The 17,951-nt window shown below is 41.7% G+C and overlaps 1 protein-coding gene and 1 pseudogene across 9 annotated transcripts in view; both read right to left on the reverse strand.

Moving 5' to 3' along the window:
• MACF1 (microtubule actin crosslinking factor 1) overlaps positions 1 to 17,951 on the reverse strand; it is a 246,318-nt gene that overhangs the window by 132,030 nt on the left and 96,337 nt on the right. For 7 of the 9 annotated variants that reach the window (XM_055082826.1, XM_055082836.1, XM_055082829.1 and 4 more), the window contains exons 1-7: positions 11,979 to 12,136; positions 11,073 to 11,156; positions 7,839 to 7,946; positions 7,553 to 7,651; positions 5,500 to 5,652; positions 4,884 to 4,972; positions 1,524 to 1,659 (exon numbers count right to left, since the gene is read on the reverse strand). In XM_055082826.1, the coding sequence (XP_054938801.1) occupies positions 1,524 to 1,659; positions 4,884 to 4,972; positions 5,500 to 5,652; positions 7,553 to 7,651; positions 7,839 to 7,946; positions 11,073 to 11,156; positions 11,979 to 12,041 (732 nt within the window). In that variant the 5' untranslated portion in view covers positions 12,042 to 12,136. Of the gene's footprint in view, positions 1 to 1,523; positions 1,660 to 4,883; positions 4,973 to 5,499; positions 5,653 to 7,552; positions 7,652 to 7,838; positions 7,947 to 11,072; positions 11,157 to 11,978; positions 12,142 to 13,381; positions 13,576 to 14,239; positions 14,389 to 14,783; positions 14,923 to 16,014; positions 16,194 to 17,951 lie in introns of those variants that run through there. The other 2 variants (XM_055082837.1, XM_055082833.1) reach the window with 2 other exon arrangements.
• On the reverse strand, positions 2,057 to 4,505 carry LOC112065293 (cytochrome c oxidase subunit 7C, mitochondrial-like; annotated as a pseudogene).

Below are 17,951 nucleotides of genomic sequence, written 5' to 3' on the forward strand. Positions count from 1 at the left end.
AAAGAGAAAAGACTGTTCTTTCTAACACCCTTGTAATTGGAGGAGAGGCAGGGATCACTGTATTGGGAAATTATCCAGAGAAATTCATTTCGACCCCACCAAACATGGGCATTCTGACCTAAACAAGCAGAAAAAGACAGAGGGAGAAGAGGAAAGAAAACATAAAAGGCTTCTACTTACCAGGGTTGCAGGGCGTGCCTTGGGCAGATAAGAGAGAGAGCCTTACGGAGCAGCTCAGCTGTATCGCACACACAGTGTAAGCTTGGTGTTAGCGTCCAGCATGCGACTGTTTGTTTTTTTGCAAAAAAGAACCCCAAACAGGTCGTCCTCTTTTCCCTTTGTGCATTTGTGCTTAAACTCCAAAGGGTTAGTGAAACTTGTAAGCAAGGATGTCAGTTAATCAGAACAATACTTCACATGAAACACACAAACGGTAACAGGGGACACATCATGCTCAATGTAGTGGTGCTCAGCAGCTTGACTTTCTTTCCTTCTCCCCTTTTTTAACCTTTCAAAATGAGAACTGAATGTTCTCAGCAAGCAATTGTTAAAACTCTTCAAGTACTCCCGTATATGGTGAAGCAATGAGCCATTAGAAGTGGGCTACCTCACATAGGGCATGTTAAACCAGCACGTTCTTTTTGGAAATCTGCTCTCAAATAAATCACAGCTGGTTCTGCATTGTGGTCTTTACAACTCTAGCTCCTGCTGCACAAATTTCATGACCAGAGTCAAAGCATGTTTTGTATGAATATCATTTTGAGCAACATCTAGACCAAATCTGATTGCCACAGGAGCTTCAATTCTGGCCTGCCCCACGGAATTTGGCCATTGCTTCACAACATAGGAAAGAAGCAGGCAAACACACATATATATCCCAGAGACACATGTAAATAATATGGTAAGTTTACAGATACACACAAGTATCCAGGAAGAACTTAGGACAACCAGCAGGAACTTAACAACTTCCATATGGTCCAGGAAATGAACATGAGAGGGAACTGGTAAAGATGTCACATGATGGGGCGACAGTGGGTAAGGGGAACCAGTGTCTCAGTCAGTGCAGCTAATCCACCAGTTTCTTTTGGAAATTAACATTTCTCATTTATTTAGTAGACAGGGAAAAAAGTATGGGGGGAAGAGGGTCACAGCCTTTACTTCCCAATATTCAGAACTCTTGGCTATCAACTTTTGAGTGACAATGCCACAGAGTAACCTTATTGCCTTCTGATCAGATACAATATAGCATTTAGATTCTCTTTTGATTGTGGTCTGCCACAAAATGGAAGATCACACAACAGTGAACCAGGGTTAGCCGTAAGCACCTTCTAGTGATTTTTGACTGACCAACACATCGTGGAACCCCAGTAAAGAAACACGAGACACATGGCTGCTACAGTGAGGTTAAAAATTAAGTGACACTGGTCATGGAAAGCTAGTGATCATGACTCCCAATCAGCAAAGCTGCCTTTATACCATTCAAAAGGTACCCTTCCAACATTTGGAGAGAAAACTAAAAGTACCTTTTGTTCTGTCTGCTGGGCCAGCTGGCTCTGAAGCTGCTGAAGCTGGTTCGCTGAACCATCACAAAGGTCATGGTAAGCCTTATGCAGGGCATTCAATTGCTCAGATATCTCTTCTTTCTCTTTTTCCGAGAGCCTGGAAGATGAAGCATGAAAGCTCTTTTAGAGAAAAACCTTTCCCCAAACTCTCCTCTATTGCTTCAAAATGACCTCTCCACCTTGGATAGTATTCTTCTTCATCACTGTTCATGATGGATCATCTGGTCACTCTTCCATACTCACTGAACACTTTGGCATCCAGCTCACAGTTTTCCTGTCTATCTCAAACCAAGTCATGATTCTTGGTTATGTCAATGCTCATGTCACCAATTATCTAACACCCGAGGCTCGTAGTCCTGCGACCTTCTCAATCCAAATGTGCTCCACACCACTTCAGCCCCACCCACACATGGCAAACTTGGATGCTACCATCATCTAAAATTATTCCACTGCTGAAATTTTATTTTTTTAAGGATTTATGCCAGGGATTTATTTACAAACATATCTAGGATGCTGAGTTCAAGAGTTTGATCCTTTTTCCAAAGAGACTGCACATCTTAAAATTCTCCTCTTCGTATCTGTCTCATGGATTATTTTTTAAGCAGTTGGTGCCTTACTATATAGAAAGGTGTAGCAAGTCAGACCCAAAGTACAAAGTCATCATAGCTAGTAACCGCCATTTGTTTTCCACTGAAAATGGTAAATTCTTCCCTGGACCCTCCTCATAGTGGCTCCTAATGGATCACAGAGGTTGTGAACCTCTGGATGCTTTGTCCCAACGTAGCGCTGTCAGAAGCCCTGCGAAAGGCACAGAAACTGAAGGTGGAAGAAATGGCGGCAGCACACCAAGCACTCCTTTCCTCAAGACCTTGTTCCCCTGTGTGCAAGGACCGTCCACTTCTGAAATTTTAAACTTCAAGAATCTACTATCGGGGCTTCCCTGGTGGCGCAGTGGTTGAGAATCTGCCTGTCAATGAAGGGGACACGGGTTCGCGACCTGGTCTGGGAAGATTCCACATGCCACGGGGCAGCTGGGACCACGAGCCACACTTCTGAGCCTGCGTGTCTGGAGCCTGTGCTCCACAACAAGAGAGGCCGCGATAGTGAGAGGCCCGCGCACTGCGATGAAAAGTGGCCCCCGCTTGCCACAGCTAGAGAAAGCCCTCGCACAGAAACGAAGACCCAACACAGCCAAAAATAAATAAATAAAAATAAATAAATTTATCAAAAAAAAAACTATCGGATTGTAACTTCTGATTATAATCCTACCTGGCTAGTTTTCCTTCTTTACTCCTACACCTCTTCTCTTTTAAAAACAAAATATCTTAAAGAGACAAAAGAGAAGAATAAAATATATTCTCATTTACTCATTACCCAACTATCCAACTTTACCAAATTTTATTGTAGTATTTTACCAAATTTTCTTCAGATCCCTTTCTTAGACATAAGACATTACTGATAGAATTAAAGTCCCATGTGTATCTGTCACCAACACTGTTCCTATCCCTCTCTCCCCAGAAGTTATCACTATCTTGAATTCCTTTTCTCATTCTACATTGTGTTTTTGAGACTGAATCCTGTGATTCATCTTACAAGCATCCATCAGCTTACTGAGATTTACCAAACCTTCCTTGACTCCTCCACCTCTCTTAATCCATCAGTCCTCTCTATTATCTTCAGTTTCTTCTCTTTGGAGTCCAGACCCACAGGCCACCATCTCAATTAGTCCCTATTATCTTTGCACTCTCTCCTCACTAACAAGACTCCAGTCCCAGATCAACCAAACCCCTGGACTTCTCTGTTCCCACATGCAGCCTAAGTCTATCTAGTGGGGGGATTCCAAAACCATGTATCAACAGAAGAGGTCTTCCTGGTTTCTAACCTCCACTGGACTTCCGTGCTTCCTGACAATCCTCTTGGAGGCTCCCACTCTAACTTGCAGCAAACAACCTCTCTCCCTATTTCAAAGAGAAAATACAGACCACTGGGCACTAATTCTCTCACTTTCTGACTTCACTTCTGGCACATTTATCTGTATCCATACCTTTTCTAATCTCCTTTTCCTCAGACCTCAGAGGAAAAGGTGTCTCAACTCCTGTTTAAGGTTGTACTTTCTACCCATGGATAAATTTTATCCTCTCCTACATCCTTTGCAACCCCTCTCCTATGACTTCAATTTCTCTCTCCCTTTCGGTCCTTGAGACTCAGTCCATAAACACAGTTAAGTCTCCCCGATCTTTTAACAAAATAAAACCTTTTCTTGATCATAAATTCTGCTCTAAGTATTTGCTGTATTATTTCTCTCCTTTCCCATGGCCAAGCTCCTTGGAAGAGTAGTCTAATTTCATTATCACTACCTTCCACGCCTCACGCGCTCCCCATTACTCTAAATCAGACATCATCCCCCAGCTTTTCACCAGAGTCACCAGAAGCTTCCAACTTGCCAAATTTAATAGCCATGTGTCAGTCTTAACTTTTCTTGACTTTTACCACTCCCTTCTTTTTGAAGCCCTGTTCTCTCTTGGGTTCTAAGGTATCACTCATAATTTCCTCTTACTTCTCTAAGGCTTCCTTTATAGGCCGAGAAGCCCTTGAACCCTTGTAAGCTAATCCAGTCATGATTTCTTCTATGCTGACGACTCAAATCTCTGTCACTTCAAATGTCTCTCATTAATTCTAAATTTACACATAAAACTGCCCACTGGACAACTTTCATGGAACTACATAAGGCATAAATAATGTATCAGGTACTTCCAAATACATACTGGAAGTTTACCCTTGGATGTCCTGTGGGTTCTTCACATTCATAATGTCTGAAACTATAGCTGCCTCCTTCTTCCTCAACCCATACTTTCTCCTGTATTCTCTGTCTTGGTTAGCAGCATCACCAAATATCCAGTGGCCTAAGCCAGAAACCTGGGAGTTATATCTGATAATTTTCATTGGTCACCAAACCCTGTAAGTTCATTATCCATACTACCTTTTGAATCTTTGTCCCCTCTCCATCTCTCATCGTTTCTTGCCTATATTATCAGAACAGCCTCTTAACTGGTCTCTCAGGCCTCTACTCTTGCCCCATGTCTATCCATTCTCTATAAAACAGTTCTAGAAACCTTTATCAACAAAGTCCAATCATGTTTAAAATCTTTTCCCATAGCCAACAGGTAGAATGCAGACTCCTCAGGATGAACTACAAGGCTCTTCATAATCTGGCTCTTGCCACCCTGAATTCTCCAGCCCAAATTCTGATCATGACCTGAAGTTTTAGCCAGGTAGATCCAGTTCCCCCAGATGTGCTGTAATCTCTCATTTAATACTCACTTATGACCATGCTTGGCCAAGAAGATCTGTGAAGTTTTAATGGCCTCAGAGACTTGTTCCCTCTTGGTTGTTAGCTCCTCTGTCAGAATCTATGCAGTAGAAGAAAAAAGTTTCAGAACCCAAGATATTAAAGAACCAAAAATCATTTGAGGGCTTCCCTGGTGGCGCAGTGGTTGAGAGTCCGCCTGCCGATGCAGGGGACACAGGTTCATGCCCTGGTCCGGGAGGATCCCACATGCCGCGGAGCGGCTGGGCCCGTGAGCCATGGCCGCTGAACCTGAGCGTCCGGAGCCTGTGCTCCACAAAGGGAGAAGCCACAACAGTGAGAGGCCCGCATATCGCAAAAAAAAAAAAAATCATTTGAAATAACTTAAAATAAAATCCTAGGGAAAAACTTAGCTTAGGTAAGATGATTATTACCACTATATACAGTGATCTAGAAAGCAGAAGTACAAATAAGAGGACGTCTTAAGTTTCTTTAAGTCCTGGAAGTTAAAGTTAACACTTATTGAGATCATAATCGTTCCTGGGTGGCCCATATGTGACATATTATTCCACCTAATGAGTAATCACATATTATGCTACCCAGGAAGTGACAGATGGACCTTCTACTCACCTGCTGTTCTAAAATAGCTTTTTCAATATCTGTTGATTCTTTGGTCTGGGATGAGGTAACTTTGCTTTGTGTATTCTTTGCTAGGGTAGACACCCAGCCCAAAAGCTCTTTAACCTTCTCCACATGTTCCTGTTTTTCTTCTTCTACCACTTTCTAGAAGAGGAAATAGAAAATTAGTATCTTGGTCAATGTCTTACTACACCGGCCTGATTCAGAGTTCCTAAAACAAAGACATGAATGTTACCTAAATCATACCTAAAATAACCCCAAGTTAAATATAATTTACCCAGCCTACAGCATTGCTCACCAGCGCCTGGGTGATACTAATAGCTAAATTCATTATATCTAGGTTAGCACTTTTCTAAAAAAGCATGCTGTTTTCATATGTGATGGGCAGTCAATACTTATTTACTGATTTTAAAGAGCCCCTTCACAGGCTTCCCTGGTGGCGCAGTGGTTAAGAATCCACATGCCAATGCAGGGGATGTGGGTTCAAGCCCTGGTCTGGGAAGATCCCACATGCCATGGAGCAACTAAGCCCACGAGCCACAGTTACTGAAGCCCGTGCGCCTAGAGCCCGTGCTCTGCAACAAGAGATGCCACCGCATTGAGAAGCCTGCACACCACAATGAAGAGCAGCCCCCGCTCGCTGCAACTAGAGAAAGTCCACGCACAGCAACAAAGACCCAACACAGCCAAAATAAATAAAATAAAATTAATTAATTAAAAAGCCCTTCACATATAGCATCTTACCTATGTTCATAATTCTTAGATTTACAGATGAAGATATGGACATCTACAGAGATTAAATGAGGTAGGTACTGACAGAAAGGAAGTCTTTTGCTAATTTACATGGGCAAAAGTTGGCATGGGTTAATGTTTCCAACAGCATTTCTTTTATAAGTGTTATTGAATATGTGGAAACATATTTTGCAAAGACATAGAAGATCTTCATAATTACAAAAAGACTGCATACTCATTATAACAAATTCAAACAATCTGAAATTCATAATATAGGTTCCTTTAATCTCATTTCCCCAGGAATTTGGTATATATATTTCTAAACTTGTTTGTATGCCCATATTGTCCCTTTGTGGTACACACAGTTTTGTTATTACTGAAATCATAATTATACATAGTATTTCAACTTGCTTTTTTCCCTCAAAAAATATAAATATCTTTCCTTGTTGGTTCATTTAAATCTATTTCATTATTTTTAACAGCTGCATAGCATCCCATCATATGGAATTTGGATATTTCCACTATTTCCCTTTAACAAATTATGCTTTATTAAGGACCTTTGTTCATATCCCTTTCTTCATGCTTATAATGTTTCTGTAATATACTTGGAAGTGGGAGTGTCAGACACAAGACAGTCAGTCTTCATTATTCACTAGAAGGCTGTGATGTGCCTTATGGAGAAAATGCGCTTAATAAGCTTTGTTCAGGTTTGAGTTATATTGCTCTCGGCCATGAGTTCAACGTTACTGAATCAGTAAGATATATTTTTAAATGTGTTTTTAAAGAAAAACACACATAAAACCAGGTTGTGCATTATCCGTTGACAAAAATGTTGTGATGTGACCAGAAGCTGGCAGGAACCTAACCCTGTGTTCCCCTGGATGCATGAATTCAGAATTTGCTGGTACAAGGGAGATCAGCTCGGTGCTTTGTGACCACCTAAAGGGGTGGGATAGGGAGGGTGGGAGGGAGACGCAAGAGGGAGGGGATATGGGGATATATGTATACATATAGCTGATTCACTTTGTTATACAGCAGAAACTAACACAACATTGTAAAGCAATTTTACTCCAATAAAGATGTTAAAAAAAAAGTTGGTGATGACAAGACACTCTGCGTAAAGCAATTATACTCCAATAAAGATGTTAAAAAAAATAAAAGAATTTGCTGGTGCAGTGTGCACAGTGACTGCACAGAACATGACTACTGTGAACAATGGACATCGGCTGTGTGTGCATTTTAAATCTTGATAGGTGAGGTTCAAGATTTTTCATTCTACTTTCAAGATGATTTAGGACCCAGTTGCCCTCACCTCCTCCTCCTCCAGCCGCCGGAGTGCATCACTGATGTATTTCACGTGCTGAGTTGTTAAGGTCACCAATGCTGTGTAGCGAGTCCTTAAGTCCATGAACTACGGTTCAAAAAAAAAAAAACAATTCAGATAAGTTATCTGCCAGAAAAGTCAATTTAAATAGTTGACAACAAGAGGAAGTTTTCATGAAGTCACACGCTCGACAGTAATCAAACTGTAAGGCCTCGATGAGCGAATCTTTCCTTGAGGGAGGACAGCGGCACACGTCCTTGCCCCACCCTTTCACCTCTTGTGTGATGGCATCTGAAGAGGAAGGCATGCGACGGCGCTTGCCCGGGGATTTCTGCTGTGATTCCACAAAGGCCTTGTATGTCATCAGTTGCAATTCATAGTCCTGGGGGAAGAAGACATTGAACTACGTTTACACAGGGCTTATAGCTCACACTGTCATGCAGTAGCATCACAGCATTTCAATGGTTAAAGGCATTTTGACGATCCTTTAGAACAGAGGTTAGCAAACTTTTCCTGAAAGTGGTACTGTCTCAGTCATGGCTACTCACCTCTGCCACTGCAAGTGAAAGCAGCCATAGAAAGTAAGTAAATGAAAGAGCATGGCTGTCTTATGATAAAACATGACTTAGAGACACTGAAAGCTAAAGTTCATATAATTTTCATATGTCGGGAGGTATAATTCTTCTTCTGATTTTTTATAGGCATTTCTCATGGGCCATATAAAATAGGTGTGCAGGCTGGATTTAGCCTGTGGGTCACAGTTTGCTGCTCCTAAATTTGCAATTTGTTGTGTGCTGACCCCATCCTTTCATCTCACACATGGGGCAACTAAGGCCAGGAGACAGGAAGTGAGCTTCCCTAATTAACTCAGTGGGTGAGCAACACAGTCAGGATTGGAATCTGTCTTCCGTCCCTAAACCAACGCTCTTCTCGTGTCACCATGCTATCTTGTCACTTCCTCTGCAATCCTGAGAGTGCTGCCCTGGTCCAGGCCCTCTTCATAGCTCACATGACAGTGCAATAGCCTCTTACTCTCCTGCTTAGAGTCTCACCTCCAATTTATTTTCTGTCCTGCTGCTAGCATAACTTTTCTAAGTCAAAAAGGTGACCACTTCGTTCCTCTGTTTGAAAGTTCTCAGTGACCTAGAGAAGATCTTCTCAAATATCAACATTCACCTGGGGATCCTGTTAAAATGAAGATCCTGATTCAGCAGGCTGAAGATTCTGCATTTCTGACTAGTTACCAGGTGATGTCGATGCTCTTGGCTCACAGACCATGTTTTGAGGAGCAAGAAGAGATGGTAGATTGGGATTGACATGTATACACTAATATGTATAAAATGGATAACTAATAAGAACCTGCTGTTTAAAAAATAAATAAATACATAAATAAAATTTTTTTTAAAAGAAATCTAAAAAATTAAAAAATGAAAAAATAAAATGTTATTCAGATTATTTATCTTAACTTCTTACTATTTTACTTCTTGGCTGACTCCTCTATGCTCTTAGAATAAAATCCAAATGTCTGTGAGCCCCAGCCAGCCCTCAGTCTACATGTTCAGCTTTATCTGATGCCACTCTTCTTGCTCAGGCTGCCCAGGCCATAGAAACCGTTAAGCTCTTTCTTATTAAAAAAAAAGAACAGATGGTAAAGACAAAGGAAGTTAACAGGGCCTTTCAAAGGTTGGCCCCAATCTCCCCTCTCATTTTCCACAAGCACTGTTTCTCATGTAAAGTACACCTTCTAGCTATACCAGAATTGCTAGAATTTGCTATTTCCTCATATAATCATTGGATTTTATTCCTCCGTGCCTTTGATTATGCAGTTCCTTTTGTCTAGAATGTCTTGCTTTCTGTTGTCAACTTTGAAAATTCAAGACAGGAGGAAAATACTGAATGAGTTCCGTAAGCAGTCTATTAAAAAAAATAGCAGTAGTAACAATAAAATATTAATAATAATAAAATCACGTGCTACCATTTACTGAATGTATTTTAAGTTTGAGGCATTGTCCTAGGTATAAATTATCCCATTTAATCTTTGCAAACACTTTGCAATCACAAGTGAGGTTACTGTTCACATTTTGTAGATACAGCAACAGAAACTCGGAGGGGCTAAGTGTTTGCTCAAAGTCTTAAGCCTAGAAAATGGTGAAGCTAGGATGTGAACTCAATTCTTTGTGACACCAAGTCTTCTGTTATTAACTGAAGAAATGTATTCATTTTAAAAACTATTTGTTGAGCACTTATTATGTGCTTGTCATTGTTCTGAGTGCTACACGCATAGTGGGAGACAAGTCAGAAAAAACCTTTCTCCCCTTGAACTTACATTCTCGTGGGAAGGCACATGTTAAACAAATAAATATACGAGAATCTCAGGTCATTTTTTTTTAAAGACCTTATCAGAGAAATAGGGAGTGGGGAGCCAGATCTTGCTTAGCCTCATAAACCACAAAAGGATTTAAAATTTTAGTACAAGTATGATATGAAGCCATGAGACAGTTCTGAGCAGAAGAGTGACAGGATCTAATCTATCATGTTTCAGCTATGGTAAGGTACACATTTCCCTCACATTTTAGTATCTCTAAAATTTGCAATGTCTTACTTGAGATGTGCATAATTGGTGGAGTTTCTCCCTTTTGGGTAATGTGGCTTATAATCGATGGTGTCTGAGGTTCTGTGACGTGTGGTATGTTCTTAAAAAGTGAGTCTGGGGCTTCCCTGGTGGCGCAGGGGTTGAGAGTCCACCTGCCGATGCAGGGGACACGGGTTCGTGCCCCGGTCCGGGAAGATCCCACATGCCGCGGAGCGGCTGGGCCCGTGAGCCATGGCTACTGAGCCTGCGCGTCCGGAGCCTGTGCTCCGCGATGGGAGAGGCCACGGCGGTGAGAGGCCCGCGTACCGCAAAAAAAAAAAAAAAGTGAGTCTGGCTACTGTGTGGGAAAATAGCTTGTGGGGGCAGGAGTAGAAGCAAGAGAGCAGCGCAGAGTACTGGAGTAAGCTATGGAAGAGTCTTCCCTTAGATGTGAACCAGGAAAATGGGGGAGGGAGGGGCAGTGATGGGTAGTCAGATCCGGGACATACTGGAAGATGAAGCCAACTTGTTCCCAGACTGTTGTTAAACATAAAGTTTAAGGTAAAGAGAAGAGTTAAGGATGACTCTTGGGGGTTTTTTTGCCTCAGCAACTAGGAAAATGGTGACACTATTTCCTGAGATATGCAAGATAGTGAGAAGCATATTGGAGAAGAAAACCCAAACATTCTGTTTTTCACATGGTAAGTTTAAGAGGCCTGTGGGTCATCCAAATGGAGACTCCTCCAATCTCAGCTGATGTCTGGTACCTCTCTGAGCATCCCCAAATATGTGGCCATGAGAAGCACACATCTGCATTAACCTAAGGATGGAGCAGAAGAGCTCTGCTTACTTGTCCAAAACCAAAACCTATAGCGACATGCAGATCTTCCTAAGCTGGAGACAATTTACGTTCCTTCTGGGGTATGGTAGCATTACCTTTACAATAGTGGAGTATTGCTGGGAAAATTTTTGACACTGGTCCAGTTTTGTCTGATTTCTCTCAATTTCTGCAAACAGCTCCTGGGAACCAAAATATCACAACCTTATCATTGTCATTATCATCACTGAAACGGCTGAGCATTTACCATGTTCTAAAGCAGTGGTTTTCAAACCTTAGCTGCATCAGAATCACCTAGAACACTGGATAAAGCATAGATTGCTGGGTTCCACCTCCAGAGTTTCTGATTCGATAGATTTGGGTTCAGGTTTGAGAACTCGCATGTCTAACATGTTCCCAAGTGATGCTGATGCTGCTACTCTGGTTGTCCACACTTTGAAAACCATTGTTCAAGTATTTTACATGTATCATTTCATTTAATCCTAACTACAAAAACCTCATGAGGGCAGTTGAACAAATAATGGACTATGTCCGTTTTATTGTTAAGGAAAGTAGAATACTAAGAGACTAAGTAATTTGCTCAAGTTCTCATAATGAGTGAGGGAGCCAAAAAAAAAAAAAACCCAAAATACCAACAAATAAAAACCGCTTTGAATGAAATAATTTTCTTCCACTCATAGCTTTCCCTGGGTTTTCATTCCCCTATATACTAATCCTAGCAAAACAAAATGTAATATCAAGAAACTAAATAAAGCAAGATAATTCTACTCTGCCCATCTAGTGCTTTCAATATATACTCACAGAAACTCAGGACTGGTAGGGGCCTTACAGGTTACCTGGCCTAAATGCAAAACCAGCACCTAGAGACCATCCTGCTTGAACCCTTTTCAGAAGGAGCTCAGAATGTCTTAACATTGGAGGGAAGCTAACTGCTAGCATATCATCTTCTTTATGATGAGCTAGCTTCCCCCATGCAACTTCCACTCGGCTATGGCCACACCCACCGTCTGCTGGCTGAGCTGCTCAGAGAGCACTCTGCTGTCCTCAGCCTGGCCTGGCTTCATCATTTCCTGCTGGGCAGTGGTTTCCTCAATCCATTTGATGAGAGTTCCATGGCAGGCTCGGTAATCTCCCAGAACTTCCTGGATACTTTCTAGCTCAGACTGGCTGCAGAAGCAAAGGGAAACTGCTATCAGATATCTTGGTATAAATACAATTAAGTAAATGAAGCAATTCCCTCCAAGCCCAGTTGGGCTTAACCACAGAGGATACATCTTTATTTTGAGGAAAGAGCAACGCAGCACTGAGTGGGAGCTATACATTTACCAACTACCCTATGGGGTGAAAAGTGAATAGAAGCCAGTCGTACCCTGCTAGGCCTGGAATCAGCTTTGGGGCCTGGTATCCCATGATAATCCTTGTCAAATTTTTCACCTATGTTGCCAAGGATTACCACGTTGCCAATAAGGTAGTACTGTCTGTACACTTTTGTCTCCTGATGACGGAGTACCTGTCAGAGTACTCCAGCTATGATTTATGAATCACTGTAATTTCTTGGGGAGAAAAGTAGGGGTGGAGTGGGTAAAAAATAGTAGTTATTGACTGTTAATTCCAGTAACAGCTTCCTATACCACTTTTCTTAGTCTAACTAGCCTTGGGATAGTAATTCAATTATAGAGAATCAATCCAAGCTTATTTGAGTCTCTATAACCCCTCTTCCTATATATTTTCCTAACTAGTCTAGCCTCAGATAGGTAGTTTCCTATCTTTGCTACTCAAATCAGTCATCAAAAGCAGGACCTCAAATAACAGATAAAAACCACTAAATCAGCAAATGAAAAGGAAGCAAGAAATTCTACAAAGCCCCACTATGAATAATAACTCATATTAAGATTCAAAGCTAGGGTCTTCGCCGGCATGGCAGTGGTTGAGACTGCACTTCCACTGTAAGGGGACGCAGGTTCGATCCCTGGTCGGGGAACTAAGATCCCACATGCCGTGCAGCACGGCCAAAAAAAAAAAAAAAAAAAAAAAAGATTCAAAGCTAGTAAAACAAGAGCGAGAACTCAGGGTTTGTCCTTGAGAAAAGATCATGAAGTCACCTTTCCAGTCTATATTCTAAGACACCACTGTCATCATGGCTTAAACGGGTTAAGACCAGGGACACAGGAGAGGCACTGCTAATAGGACCATCACTGCGCTCCAAAAGCAAGCCTCAGGACTGCTTTGGGGTTGGTGGTCCCAACCTCCTGTCACTTATGTTGTCCAGAAGGTATACTGTCACTTAATTTCTACCCCTCCCTATCAATTCCTGCCTTTAAACAAGCATACACAGAAATAACTCTATTTTTGTTTAAAACCTGGTTCCTGAATCCTAAGAGAAGAAAAGGGTGGGGCCGCCACTTACCGGGTCTCGAGCTGGGCAATGACCCGGTGCCAACGCTCCTGCAGCTGGGAGCCCTTCTCCTGATAGCGTTCCAAATCCAGGTTTCGCTCTGGGGTCAGACGACTCAGCTGCTCTGCCACCACCTTGGCCTTCGCAATTTCCTCATCCAGGACTGAAAACACTGAATTCTTGTCCTTCGCATCACTAAGCCAGTGCTATAAAAACACAAGCACAGCAACAGGTTAAATATATTCCATGTTAAAAAAGGACTCAGACTAAGGTAAAAAACAAGGACGTTGTCTACAGCCAGCTCCATATTACATCTGTGATTCGGAACCTAGACTCTATACTGTTTGTGCCGGAAATGCCTCCACAGTCCTCATGCAAACTGGTCAGCCAGCAGAGTACAGAAAATGTGCAGAGAACTTGTGTCCAAAACCTGGCTCTACCGCCTATAAGCTATGAAACCATGATAAGTCACTTAGCCAATCTGAATCTTGGTATTCTATATGTAAATAGAGATAAAAATCCCTTCTCTATCTACCTCACAGAGTTGCTTGTGAGAATCAAAGGAGATAACAGCTAAGTGATTTACAAACTTATAGCACAACCACTGATTATATCCAATTAAACTATGACTTTATTGGGGAGAAATAGGAAGAAATAAATAGAGAAGCATAGTCCTTTATCTCCCCTTTCTAGCTAGACATATTTGTCAATCCTTTCTTCTTTGGACCCGCATCAAAAGATATTAAGTATGATATTCTGCCTAATTCAAATGCAAACTTAAATCAGTGTCATGCCATCCAAAACTGCATTTCTCTGCTAACCCCAAGCAATGGATATGTCACGTCAACCTAAGAACTGAGAACAACCAACCTGTAACGTAGACCGATGGGACTCCAGAGTTGAGAGATCTGCTGGTACTGCTTCTTCTTGACTCAGCTTGATTTCATAACCTTTGACTAAGAGTTCAGCATCCTGGATGCTACGCACTATAATATTGATTGTCTTTAGCCTGTGAGGATAAAATCACTTCCATTAACACACACATTTTAAGAGCTGAGCTACAGACCTGGAGTGCTACAGAGAGATTCACCAAACGTAACTGTCAAAATCAACTTCGCAGGCTTCCTTGGTGGCACAGTGGTTAAGAATCCACCTGCAAACGCAGGGGACACGGGTTTGAGCCCTGGTCCAGGAAGATCCCACATGCTGCGGAACAACTAAGCCTGTGCACCACAACTACTGAGCCTGCGCTCTAGAGCCCGCGAGCCACAACTACTGAGCCCACACGCCACAACTACTGAAGCCCGCGCCAAATGCAAACTTAAATCAGTGTCATGCCATCCAAAACTGCATTTCTCTGCTAACCCCAAGCAATGGATATGTCACGTCAACCTAAGAACTGAGAACAACCAACCTGTAACGTAGACCGATGGGACTCCAGAGTTGAGAGATCTGCTGGTACTGCTTCTTCTTGACTCAGCTTGATTTCATAACCTTTGACTAAGAGTTCAGCATCCTGGATGCTACGCACTATAATATTGATTGTCTTTAGCCTGTGAGGATAAAATCACTTCCATTAACACACACATTTTAAGAGCTGAGCTACAGACCTGGAGTGCTACAGAGAGATTCACCAAACGTAACTGTCAAAATCAACTTCGCAGGCTTCCTTGGTGGCACAGTGGTTAAGAATCCACCTGCAAACGCAGGGGACACGGGTTTGAGCCCTGGTCCAGGAAGATCCCACATGCTGCGGAACAACTAAGCCTGTGCACCACAACTACTGAGCCTGCGCTCTAGAGCCCGCGAGCCACAACTACTGAGCCCACACGCCACAACTACTGAAGCCCGCGCCTAGAGACCGTGCTCCACAACAAGAGAAGCCACCGCAGTGAGAAGCCGGCACTCCACAACTTAAAGTAGCCCCCTCTGGCCACAACTAGAGAAAGCCCGTGTGCAGCAATGAAGACCCAATGCAGCCCTAAATTAATTAATTAATTAATTAATTAATTAATTAATTTTTAAAAAAGATCAACTTCGCCATTACTAAATAATGGCAGGGTTTCATAAAAACAAGAAAGCATGGTGTAGTGCTGCCAATTTAAGCCAATTAAAAATGAAGTTCTGGGTGGCACTGGGACACACACAAACATACACACACACACACACACACACACACACACACACACACACACACGGTGGTCTCATGGGAAAAAAGGCATGAGGCCAGAAATCCACTCAATACTATGAAGACTCTAAGATCTTGCTTCTCAAGGTCATGGGTAGGGATGGGTGGGTAGAGGGAAGACACTCAAAGCCTAGTATTTAGTTTAGATGAAAAATTTTCTTTCTTTAGGGTCCCTTTTTCTTTTTCAGAAGAGGTATCTAATCAATCAGAAATGAGGTTCAAAGTAGTCCTAAAACTGTAAATCAACTCCCCTTCTGTACTCCTGGCATTTGTTCATTGCAGACCAAAGGAACACACTCCATGTTACTTGAAACTAAAGCCAAGGTCTCTTTTTATGGGTACAAGCTCTTTTTATGGGTTCACTCTCCCTGAATTGTTCATGAAACATTCCAGGCACTTTTTTTTTCATCTGAATGGAAAACATTGCCCTCTGGACCCAAATTCTCAGCTCACTCACTTGTTCAAATAGACAGTGGAGAGACCATACACATGCTCCATTTTCTCCACCAGCAGACTGAGTTCTGAGCGCAGAGTTGGGACACTCGAACCAGATGGGGACTGATGGAGAAAGCTGCTGCATTTCGTGGAAACAGCATCCAAGTCTGACCTCAGTTGCTGCAAATCCTCCTGGGTGTGCTGTCAGGAACAAGACACACAACAAACACAGAGACAGAATTGAACAAAGAAGTTAAAAAGAAGTCCTTGTTCATAATAGCAAAATATTGGAAACAAACCAAATGCCATATACAGGAGAATGATGGAATCAACTAGGAAACAGCAATGCAGGGGGAGCTGGGGAAAGAATACAGACAAGTAACTTCTGAACACAGAATTGACTATAGACATACCTTCAGGATAAACACAAAAAGAATTACATTAAACTCTAGTTAGTAGGTTTGCTTTTTGTAATACTATGAGTTAGCAGTTCTGAAACCATTTATCTGTACATGTCAGAACTGAGCAATGAATAAATTTACTGTGGATAATGTGAAGGAGGTTTTTCAGTCTCGGGGGAGTTACATATATGGAAAAAGGAAAGAACAGAATAGGCCCTGAGGTATTGGTTTGGAACTGGATGGAAACAAGATATATATGAATTTGTGACCACTTGTATGCTCTATCTGCTGAGCAGGCCTAGAAGTGGACACCCCATTAAAAATGAGCACACTCAGCACCTTATCTTGGTTTCTAAGTAAAGGAACCTAAAGGAAGCAAGACTTCTAGGAAAGATGCTGATTCTAGGGTTGGGGCTGGTAAAGGCAAGAGGAACCCAGAATATCCTGTTTTATTGAGAAATAAGAAAGCACTCAAAGAATGATGAGGGCATGTTAAAATGACATAGGACCCAGCCTGAAGGGGCTCCCAATGGCTAAATTTGGGAAATTTTGAACATCAAAATAAAGACAGTAGCAAATTATTATACAAACCACTGAATTAAAATAAGAATCCATAAGTCCATACTGACATAACAAAGGAAGAAAGGAGGGAACGGGGCGGGGGGTGGGGGGAGAGGCAAGCTCTTCCCTTTTGATAGAATGGAAAATTTTAAATGTAAAAGGAATGACAAAATTAGAAAACCACCTTTTGGCAAAAGTCACACTAATAATTAATTCGGTCAGAAAACTACTAGAACTAATCAATGAATTTGTTAAGGTTAGAGGATACAAAATTAACGCACAGAAATCTCTTGGATTCCTATACACTAAAAATGAGAAATTAAGGAAACAATTCCATTCACCCTCCAACAAAAAGAATAAAATACCGAGGAATAAACCTACCTAAGGAGGCAAAAGATCTGTACTCAGAAAACTATAAAACACTGATGAAGGAAATCAAAGATGACATAAACAGATGGAGAAATATACCATGTTCTTGGATTGGAAGAATCAATATTGTGAAAATGACTATACCACACAAAGCAATCTACAGAGTCAATGCAATCCCTATCAAACTACCAATGGCATTCTTCACAGAATTAGAACAAAAAATTTTACAATTCATATGCAAACACAAAAGACCCTGAAAAGCCAAAGCAATCTTGAGAAAGAAAAACAGAGCTGGAGGAATCAGGCTCCCTGACTTCAAACTACACTTCAAAGCTACAGTAATCAAGACAGTATGGTACTGGCACAAAAACATATAGATCAATGGTACAGGATAGAAAGCCCAGAGATAAACCCACACACATATAGTGACCTGATTTACAACAAAGGAGGCAAGAACATACAATGGAGAAAAGACAGCCCCTTCAATAAGTGCTGCTGGGAAAAGTGGAGGGCTACATGTAAAAAAATGAAATTAGAACACTACCTAACACCATACACAAAAATAAACTCCAAATGGATTAAAGACTTACATGTAAGACCAGACACTATAAAACTCTTAGAGGAAAAC

The sequence above is a fragment of the Physeter macrocephalus genome, chromosome 3 (assembly GCF_002837175.3).
Source record: "Physeter macrocephalus isolate SW-GA chromosome 3, ASM283717v5, whole genome shotgun sequence".
NCBI classification, from domain to species: Eukaryota; Metazoa; Chordata; class Mammalia; order Artiodactyla; family Physeteridae; genus Physeter; species Physeter macrocephalus.